A 10,607-nucleotide genomic window follows, 5' to 3' on the forward strand; every position below is an offset into this window, starting at 1 on the left:
GTAAGTTTCATTTTACATTCAAAACACATGCAGCTGAAAACAAAAGGCTGTTAAATATCAGACCTCAGGATTGACAGTATTGGTGTACAAACATTGTTTTGCCTTCAGCTCGATCAGAACGCTACCATCACATGGCATCTGATGAGGATGAGGAAACCAATGATGAAGAGTCTTCCTTGGAAATCAGACAGTTTTCATCCTGGTCACATCGCTTCAGCAAGGTAAGTACTGCAGTCGCCAGAAAATAAGAGCTTATTAGGATTAAGAAGTGGTGTTTAAACTCTTTCAAGACGGCTAAAAGAAATTGGGTTGAGTGAGAGAGTGAACAGGTTTGTCTCTCAAAGCAAATAGAGTTTACTGATTCGTCTTGTTTCCAGGCTCTTGAGAAATGTTATTGCTCTGTTTGACAGCAGAAGCTCTCAGGGTGGATATTTAGGATTATAGCAGGTCTTAGCACATTTACAGACCAAAGAGCCAGAGGCCAAAGTGTGAACTCAGTGGAAATAAAAACAAGCTAGATTTGCACAGAATGCAGTGATCCATACATTCATGCATTTCATACATTCATCTCTTCAATACAGTGTCCCACTCAATGCTTCACATACTCTCTCTTTTCTCAGGTTTACAGCAGCACAGAACATCTGGCAACACCCTCCAACCTGAGCTTCTCTTCCGACCGCAGCCACAGTGAAGATAAAGAGGACCGTAGGGACATGGGAGGACTCAGTCCTTCCCCAATTCCAGCAGAGGGCAGCATGGAGTGCAGACATGCTGGACATATGGCCAGGTAGACACAACTACAATACGGTACAATTAACCCCGTTTAGACCTGGTATTAACATTTATCCTGAGTGATCCGATCTCAAGTGCTTAGGCCATCTATGAATGTATGAACGCATCTTGAATGCATCTTGAGATCTGATCCAGACAACATTTTGAGTTGGTTTGAGTAGAGATATGTACTTTAGCACGTGTGAAAGCAATTCATGCTCAGGAGGCAACTGCCTCCTCACCCTCTGACTCACTGCAGCTCTCTCTCTCTCTTTCTCTCTCTTTCTCTCTCTCTCTCTCTCTCTCTCTCTCTATCTGTCTCTGTCTCTGTCTCTCTCTGTCTCTCTGTGTGTGTCACTAACGCCGATACACAGACACACGTAATAAAAACACCTTGACTTTGACATGGACACATCGGTTCAGTCAAACAGGTTAAAAGTAAATTTTTTTGTTCTCAAACAGAAAATCACATCCATGTTTTAGTGAGCGTCCATGGTTTTGTATAGAGCCTGCAGACGTGAGATCTGATCACAAGTTTTCACAGGAGACACATCCAGGACATGTGTTAATGCCAGGTGTGAACAATAGCACTTGGGACTATCTGCTTGTGATTAGATTTCTCAGGACTTTTTTTAATCACTTAGTTGCTAGATCTAAGTCTAAAATGCTCCCATGAAATAGAGGACATGATTGTTCACAAGCAAAAAACAGCAGGCCATGCTGTGATTGTTTTGAATGTTGTACCAGTTGATTTACTTGTCCAACTGGTCTGTTTGTAGTCTTCAACCTCGAGCCTCTTCCAGCTCCTCCCAGTCTGAGAGGAGCACCAGCCCTCTGGTGATGAGCAGCACACACAGCCTGGAAACAATGCCCCGCTTTGCCCTGTCCACTGATGATGAAGGTACATTTACACTGCCATGTTTTTGTACATGTCATTCAACATTTACAGGAGGTAAGCATGACCATATTTACACGTTGTTTATCCTTTTAATCCATCTTACGTGCAGCTGAGGTGGTCGTATCAAACCTTCGGAGAATCAGGATTCGCAGTAACAGCACTGGGGCCAAGCACTCGTCCCCGAAGGACCCTGCTGGCTCTCGACGCTTTGGTAACCAACTGGATACACCGGACAGGCAAAGGATTCCCTGTGGAGGAAAGGTCCCAAAGTCGGCCTCTGTCTCAGCCCTGTCCCTCATCATCACTTCAGGTACGGAAGCCTGTTATCACCATGTCAATGTCGAGCAGATGACAGAATAGATCTGATTGTCAAAAATCTAAACATGGAATAGAAATTTGTTTACGTTTAGCTGTTTATAAAAATGGACATAGTTTTCCAGGGAAGAGAACCTGAAAGTGAAGTTAGGGGGGCAAATCTATGGGAAAATTAGCCTACTTCTCACTTGATTTGTAATATCAGAAACATTATCCTGAAGAGTTAATGGATTCAATCACTATTTCCAGGTCTTGTTCAACAGCACATGATGCCAGTTTTGGAAATGATGTTCCCACTTAGAAATTAAAAAAGTGCTGATCAAAACCAGATTTGTGAGGCTTCAAAATAAAATAAGTAAATACATTTTGCAACTAGGAGACTACATTCATTTTTATATATGTTCCATGAATTGTGTTATATTAATTGACATAAAAGTTGAGTTTATGAATCTGCTGTCTTGTTTTTATTTTAACGTATAAACATGTCAAATTTATATGGTTAACAAATAAATAACAAAATCTCTCTGGTGTTTGACACAGACGACTCGCCCGGTGGCCTTCAACCCAGTCCCATTTCCCCGCGCTCACTCTCTTCCAACCCTTCTTCTCGTGATTCATCTCCCAGTCGTGACTTTTCGCTAGGCCACAGCAGCCTGAGGCCACCCATCATCATCCACACCTCAGGGAAGAAGTTCGGCTTCACTCTGCAGGCCATCAGAGTGTACATGGGTGATAGTGACGTGTACACGGTGCATCACATGGTGTCGGTGGGTGTCATCATACATTTTGAAATAAATAAATCTGCCTTGTTGCCTAGTTCTGGTTTGTTAAATGTGTTTTGTTCTGATTAAAAAAAGAGGAGAATAGTATAAAAGGTGGTTATGCAATGCTCAAATAAAACTCTTCTCCTCTCACTCTGCATTTCTGTTTTTACAGAGTGTGGAGGAGGGCAGCCCAGCACACCAAGCTGGTCTCCACACAGGAGACCTCATTACCCACGTGAACGGAGAGTCTGTCCAAGGCCTGGTCCACCCTGAAATGATAGAACTGTTGCTGAAGGTACAACACCTCTTAGCTTCAGTTTAAATGCGGTGTTTGTCGTGAGCATGAACTAACCATTATTTCATTGCTTTGCGATGGGCAGAGTGGCAGCAAGGTGGCGCTTCAGACCATAGCACTGGAGAACACGTCGATCAAAGTTGGTCCTGGTCGGAAAAGCAAACACAAAGGCAAGATGGCTCGTCGCAGCAAGAAGAGTAAGAGGAGAGATAATTACGACAGGTGAGAATCTGCACTTTATTTCCCACTCACTCGCTGAAGTGTCATCCATTTCCTTCTTACTCTGAGCACTCTTTGGACATTTAAACGGCATGCAACTGAATGTCAGAAAAACTAACCTGCTAAATAATATCCTGTCTCCCTCTAGTGTTACACACACATAATTGAATCCTTATTGTTCTAAGTACTGAACAAGGCCATTACTATACACAAGATACCTACTCCAGCCATCTGACTCTTTTTTCTCCTTCTCCCATTCCAAGGCGACGAAGCATCCTGAAGAAGCTGTCGAAGCAGAGCACAGTGATGCACAGCAGCCGCAGCTTCTCTTCAGGTCTCCATCATTCTGTCTCCTCCAGCGAAAGTCTTCCAGGTTCCCCAACTCACAGCCTCTCCCCCGGCCCATGCACTCCATGCCGTAGCCCTGCACCGGACCATCAGGCCTTTGGTTAGTTAAACATACCTGGAGAGTAACTGATCATGTGCAAAGTAAATGTTGTTTTAAAGGGGTCAACACTGATTAGAACTGATTAACCACAGGCTGTATATAAATTGTAGATGTAGTCTTCTATTTGCAAAAACAAACACACATTTTGATCATATATGCCGTGCTTAATAGTCTATTTTCCCATACATTGGGAAATTCATTTCCAAAATTGATATCATGATTGATTGTAGACCTGAAACATGCAAATGAGACCATCTAATCCTAAATGAAAATGTGTGCTATTTATATTTACCCCTGAGTAAGGTACCCAACCCCCATTGCTCCCCAGGTGCTGCTTAGTGGCTGCCCGCTTCTCCTAATTCTATGAAGGTTTCTAGTAGAGGATGGGTTAAATGCTGATGAGGAATTTCCAACTGCAGGACTGATAAAGGACTACTTTTTTATTTTTAATTTAAGTGAGAAGTAGATTTATTTTCCCATTGACTTCCATTCAAACAGAGGTCTTATTGCCACCAGTGGAATTGTACCCTGGTGGCTGCCTTCTGCTTTTATCCTACTACCTACTCCTCACTTTTTTTATCTGGTAGACTACATCCAACTCTCTTCTACATTCTGTATGTACATCATGCATTTTGTTTGAAAGTGTGAATCAATTTTGTTCCTTTCCAGAAAACAACTCTCCTCAGAGCACATCTCCTTGCTCCAGCTCTCCCAGTTCACCCGCCGCACACATCCGGCCCAGCTCACTCCATGGCCTGGGCTCCAAACTCAGCACGCAGCGTTACACCAAGGTGGGCCGCCGCAAGTCAACCAGTAACATCCCTCCCTCACCTTTGGCCTGCAACTCCTCCTCATCCTCTGCTCAGCCCCTTTCTCCACAGCGCTCGCCCTCCCCACTGCCAGGCTTCTCTAAAAGCCTTCACACTTTTCATGGCAAAACCCTGTCCCCGCCCACCATTGTCAGACACATTGTCCGTCCCCGCAGCGCCGAGCCGCCTCGATCTCCCCTACTTAAGAGAGTGCAGTCGGCCGAGAAACTGTCTGGAGTGTATCATGCTGATAAGAAGTCTTACGCCCCACGCAGGCACACGCTGGAAGTGCCATTTTATGGTGAAGCTGATGTACTGTGTGACTCAGAGGCAGAGGGCACCTGTGGGGGCTCCTACATTGGGGCCGATCACAGTAGGCTGGGAGGATACATCGGCAGCCAGAGGGTGAGAGACTCTGGTATTGAACGATCTGAGCAGCTGGTGGTGATGAGAAAGCTCAACCTATCGGAGCGGCGGGATTCTTTTAAGAAGCAGGAGGCGGTGCAGGAGGTGAGCTTTGACGAGCCAGAGGAGAAAGCCAGCGCCACAGTCACAACGGCCACCACAGCACCAGGGGCCCAAACACAACCGCAGCCGCAGCAACAGCAGCACAGGATGGCCTGGATCGTCACTCAACCCCAAACAAGCAAAGAGGTGGAGCTGGAAGTGCCTGTGGTGAGGAGGTTCACCCTGGTGCCCCAGATCGCCGTGCAGGGTTCAACAGAGAGTGAGGAGCAGGATGAGTGGGAGCCGTGTTCAGACAGCGAGGAAATCACAGAAAAACCTGAGCATGATGTCGGTGTCTCTTCATCTCAGCAGCAGCCGGCGGTACATCCTCTGATTGACAAGAGCTGCAGTCACGCAGCAGAAACGGCTTCCAATTGTCCTGAAGCTGGACGATCAAGTGAGAAGACTGAGTGTCAGGAGGAAACTCCACAAAAAGGGCCTCAGAGAAAGTGACTGCTCACTGCTCTTCTCTCATTTCAGCTGCTCATCTTTCAAGTGTTTCAAGTGTAACATGCATCACCACTGATGGAAAACTCCCCAGTGTTTTTTGTTTTTTTTTAAGTCTAAGCCAGATGAACTGGAAGCTGTAAACTAATTTACAAACCTGTCTGGCTGAAAGGTAGTAGGCGAGACTTTCACTTGAATTTCTTTTCTCCTTTTTTTTGTAAATATTTGCGTTGATGATTTGTAGACATCTTGTTTGTATTTATTACATTTTATGAGTTAGTAACAGGGAAAGAGGGAAATTCTCTTTGGTTGAGTAGCAACGGCTCAACATTTTTGTATAAATAAAGTGGCTTTTTGTCCTTTGACTGTTTTTTTGTTTGTTTTTTTCCTATAAATGTCTATTTTTAAAATAAACTGTCGCAGCACAGACTAGTTTGATACTGCGATGCATAACTGTTGCAGGACCAAAAGGTACAAGAAGCATAGGGCTTGTGGGTTTTAGTTTTTTTTCTTCTGTTGAATTTGAACTGTGCAGCTTCCACTAGTGTTGTACTGCTACAGGATGATCTGGATCTTTCTTAAACCAGTAACCCAGGAACACTTGTTAAATCTAAAGTACACATATACTGATACACATACTGATAAGAGAATAGTGTGTTGCTGTGCTTAGCCCCTACATCCTTCACAACACACTTGAAACAAACCATTAATTAATGCTGCTGCAGAAAAATATAGCCGAGTGTGAAAGTGGAAAGTTTTGTTCAGTTGAACTTCTTCCCCATTTTGCACTTTTCAGACAGAACAGCTGTCAATGATGTTTGGAGAGGAAAGAAATGTCCAGTTGTGGTTGTGTGATGGAAGGAGACTGTGTTGCGTCTGTGGGCTGTTTTTCCTCTGACAACGTATTGGGGAAATAAAAGTACTTAATTGAACTTGATGCCCTCAGCCACATTTTATGTCTTTTGTGTAATTGTGGAACCAATGTGATTCAAAAAGGCCACCGTGTTTCCTCAGCATCCTCTAAGCCATATCTCTGAAAACTGAAATGTCAGGTTAAATGATTTGTTTTGCCTTTAATTTCAACACCGCAGGGACACTTCCTGAAACGTGCATTTAAATTTAACACATTTTTACTTTTTTAATTGTACTGTTATTTGAGGCTGCTCATTGTTTGAGTGAGGTTTAGTGAGGTGAGAGTTTCATTTCTCACGTTTTAGCATCTTTTAACTGTGATACAGCATGACACACACACAGAGTAGTGTTTTAAGGCAGTTTGAGTGTGTACTTTTGCATCTGTACTGCTTTCCTTTTCTAAAATATATATGTTTTTTTCCACTTGGTTAGAATGACAACACATTTTGAACCTGGAACATTTTGCTTCTGTGTGTGTGTTTTTTCCCCGGAACTTGTATTTGTTTTTTGTTTCTCATGAGCATGTGAGAAACACCATACCTAAGAGGATGTTCTCACTTGGTCTACTGTGTAGTGATGTTTACATGCACTAATGTTTTTTTTTGTAACTGAATGTTTAAGAGGGACACATGAACATGGACTCTTATCCCAGGGCTTCTTTGAACAACTGTTTTATGTGTTTGTATTGTACAAATATTGATGTATATTTTGATAACACGGTTGTGTATAATTCCATGTTTTTAAGGACATGATGATGCACAATGACGATGATAATTTGTGGCATCAGGATTTTGGGACAGTTGGCTTTGAGGGATTTTTTTTGTTGTTGTTGTTTTTTTTTTTTATTAACAGAACACCCTGTTGGGAGCCAGAGCAGTATTTCACGTCCACTACAGCCTTGGATGTGTGTCACACTTTTCCACTACAAAACGGGAGTGTTGATTGTCTTACTCATCAGTGGCTGTGGCTTGCTTTTGTGTCGACTTTCTCCTGGGTCCTCTGTTAAGCCTCAGATTTGTTCATGTTTTTAAACTTCTCCTTAAAATAGTCTTTGAAACCCAAGGTGCCGCCCTCACAGCACAAGACGGAGTTGTTCAGTTAGAGAAAGAAATCCGATTCTTCAGGGAGAAAATTACTACATTTTCTTTGATATGGATTTATGCAAGTTGGTTGTATTGTATGTTTTTTTGTTTAAATGAGAAAGATGACTTCAGAAATACCATTACTCTAGAGGTGCAGTCATGTATCTACATTAATTGGACAAAGGTTAAAAATAAATAAAACAGATTTTACATCTGGGAAGGAAGAAAGTATTGTTATAGAAAACGTAGACGGTTGTTGCTCTATATTCAGATCTTCCTCTGAATAATCTGGTTTCTTATGTGACTGTAAATGTTGCTGTTGCTTTGTCTCCACTGGTTCAAAGACTTATTTTAGCAGCAGTGAAAGCTTTAACCACTGGAGATCAGTACAAATGACATTCGGCTGGTGTTAAACTTAAGTCTTATTCTCAGAACTAAGTGGCAGGTCTGACTGTTGTACAAGTGCACGTGTTCTACCGTGGACTCTTCTGTTCAGTGCATGCTGCATGACACAAGCACACATCAGTAATACTTGACTGCATGGTATACCGGCGTGGTCGCCCTGTACTGTGTTTTCTTGTGCAACAAATAAACTTTGTATTTCTCTTTGACTTTTCTTTAGCCGGACTGTGCTGGTGTTTGAATTTCACTGATGCTGTGTTTACCACACTCAGCAGCAACCTTTAGTTTCCAAAAAAGCCATTTTTGGCTCCTCCCCACCCAAATTAAATTAATCTGAAGCCACAAAACCTATTTGACCTGTAAAATGAAGATAACATCATTTAAAAAGTTTTATATAAAGATATAATTTATATAAAATGACTATATATATATATATGTTTGTTGCGTTTATGACATTTTAAGAACTACTTGTGGAAAATTAATAACATTAAAAAGTTGCCCACTTTGAAAGAAATAAAAAAATATTTGGATGAAGTGGTTCCAAAGATGGAAATAATTCAAAATGCACACTTCACAAAAAAGGATTTCCATATTTAAAATATAAGTCAGGTTTGGGGAGGTTTTCAATGTGACATATGACATAGACATTGGATGTGACGTAATTTTAGTTGACAAAATAAAACAACTGTTTTATTTATTGCCAGAAAATAAATCATTGTGTTCTACCAACTGCAGCACATACTCCCGCCACCTGGGGGCACACACTAGAAGCTAATTCAATTCAAAGCTGAAGTTGTACTCCCAGGCCTCCGGGGGCAGTGTCGTACCGTACTTGACATTACAGAAGAAGAAGATCCGTGTCCTTCACAACAGTTAGCATGGCTACTGCTACGAAAATCATCCAGAGGCTACGTAATTTCTTAGCCGGGGTAAGAGACCGAACTGAGGGAAAAGTATAATCTAAAGCCGGGACTAGCTGTTCACAATGTTCACGTTTAGAAGCGGAGAAAGTTGTCGAACTGGACTGGTCTAAAGGGCAGAAATGGCCCCTGTTAGCATTTGTTAGCTTCCCGCACAGTTCGACTGTTCATGATAACACTGTCTGTTTTGATTATTTCATCACTTGTTGGCTTGCTCTTTTTTTTTAGCGGGACCTGCAGAGCAAACTTCAGCTGCGATATGAGGAGATTGCAAAGAGGTAAGGCTTGAAACACACGTAATTTTCTGAAGAGAAAGCCTTTTATGTTTTATTAAACGGTGATGTTTGAATGTTAGCTTTCTCTGCTCAAAGCAGTTGCTGCGCTTTGATTAATATGTTAGTATACAAAGGTCCACCGTTGTGCTGATTATAGTTGGTTTGACGTCTTATTTGCTTGCATGTATGATACTTGTTTCAAGAACTGTCACAGCATTTTAGAGTTCGTCTGTACAATGTGCGGTCACACATCTCATATGCATTGAAAAATATGCAGATTACACTTAAAATGATTATTATCAGTTATTAGCATCTTTCAATAGGTATTTTACAATCAAACAAATTAAATATATATTGGTGATATATCGTCCTTGTCAGTTTCACTCACCAAGCATCATTACTTGACGTCTCCTCGTGGTGGCGCTGCTCAAATGAATGAGGGAAACTTGTGCCGAAGAAGAGGGAGTTTACAGGGGGCTTATGGTGGAGAAAGCTTCGTTGAGAGATGCCTTATCCTTGTTCAATACACAGACTTTCTGAACTTGTGTATATGTTGTGAACAGAGAAGTTCTACACTTTTAGCTTTTCACGTTTTGTTGCTGTCTGCTGTACATTTACTCTTGATAAGTAACGTATACTTACACTTTTGATTAGCCATAAAATTGATGGATATGTTGTGAATGAATGACTCTTGTCTTAACATCTTACTACCAGTTCCTGAGATAGTGTCTCCTCACAAACTCTTCCCCATATAAATCTGTGTGGCACTTGTGGCATCTTCATCATAAGTCAATTCTAAGGTCCTAATATGCATTTAGTTACATCACTTTTTTGGTGTATTTTTTGTAAGCCGATTAATTTGGTTTAATATACTTCTCTGCCTTGTAGGACGCAGCCACCACCAAAACTGCCTGTAGGCCCGAGCCACAAGTTCGCCGACAACTACTACTTCACCAGAGACGGACGTGGAGAATCAGTACCTGCCACAGTCGTCATGTCTTCACAGAAGGCTCTCACTGCTGGCAGGTAAAAGACCTAGCCAATGACATGCACAGCAATAATTTGTCTATAACCACATATGGATTTTAATATACTGAACAGTTACCTTGGTTCAGTCAGAGAAAACGCACCTGATCAACAGGAATAGAATTAAATGAAAAATGTAGATCACCATGTTGCATGACATACAAGTTTTATTAAACTATGAAACGACATCTTTTACGCTACGAAAATGTTCCTGTTTATGGCTTTAGCTAAATCTTTAAGTAACTGAGTGTTCTCTTCTCCTCAGCCAAGTTGCTGAAGCCCCAAAACCTCCCATTACCCCGGGTGCTGTATATAAAGCACCAGAGCTCTCCACAGACCAGCCATACCTCTGAGCATCAGGTCAAATCACTCAGCATCATTTCTCCATCCAGTGCTGCTGTAGAGGCCTGACCACAGCAAGTGTTGGTTCTATACTGTACAGTAGAAATTGTGAATAAAATGTTATATGTTTAAGTTTGTCCGTCCAACTACTTTTTCTACTTGTATTACAAGCACA

At 41.9% G+C, this 10,607-nt stretch overlaps 2 protein-coding genes across 5 annotated transcripts in view; both read left to right on the forward strand.

Annotated features, from left to right (window-relative positions):
* Positions 1-6,405, forward strand: part of mast3b (microtubule associated serine/threonine kinase 3b) — a 36,070-nt gene extending 29,665 nt beyond the window's left edge. For all 4 annotated transcript variants that reach the window (XM_044043807.1, XM_044043808.1, XM_044043809.1 and 1 more), the window contains 9 exons: positions 109-221; positions 621-787; positions 1,551-1,672; positions 1,779-1,979; positions 2,525-2,751; positions 2,921-3,043; positions 3,129-3,265; positions 3,526-3,710; positions 4,380-6,405. In XM_044043807.1, coding sequence (XP_043899742.1) covers positions 109-221; positions 621-787; positions 1,551-1,672; positions 1,779-1,979; positions 2,525-2,751; positions 2,921-3,043; positions 3,129-3,265; positions 3,526-3,710; positions 4,380-5,479 — 2,375 coding nt within the window. In that variant the 3' untranslated portion in view covers positions 5,480-6,405. The remainder of the gene's footprint in view (positions 1-108; positions 222-620; positions 788-1,550; positions 1,673-1,778; positions 1,980-2,524; positions 2,752-2,920; positions 3,044-3,128; positions 3,266-3,525; positions 3,711-4,379) is intronic.
* Positions 6,406-8,692: 2,287 nt separating this feature from the next.
* On the forward strand, positions 8,693-10,564 carry ndufa7 (NADH:ubiquinone oxidoreductase subunit A7). Its single transcript, XM_044044213.1, has 4 exons — positions 8,693-8,798; positions 9,018-9,067; positions 9,953-10,090; positions 10,356-10,564. The coding sequence occupies exons 1-4, from the start codon at positions 8,748-8,750 to the stop codon at positions 10,441-10,443; spliced, it is 327 nt and encodes a 108-aa protein (XP_043900148.1). The 5' UTR covers positions 8,693-8,747; the 3' UTR covers positions 10,444-10,564.
* Positions 10,565-10,607: the final 43 nt, after the last annotated feature.

This window comes from Solea senegalensis, linkage group LG14 (genome assembly GCF_019176455.1).
Source record: "Solea senegalensis isolate Sse05_10M linkage group LG14, IFAPA_SoseM_1, whole genome shotgun sequence".
Taxonomy (NCBI): domain Eukaryota; kingdom Metazoa; phylum Chordata; class Actinopteri; order Pleuronectiformes; family Soleidae; genus Solea; species Solea senegalensis.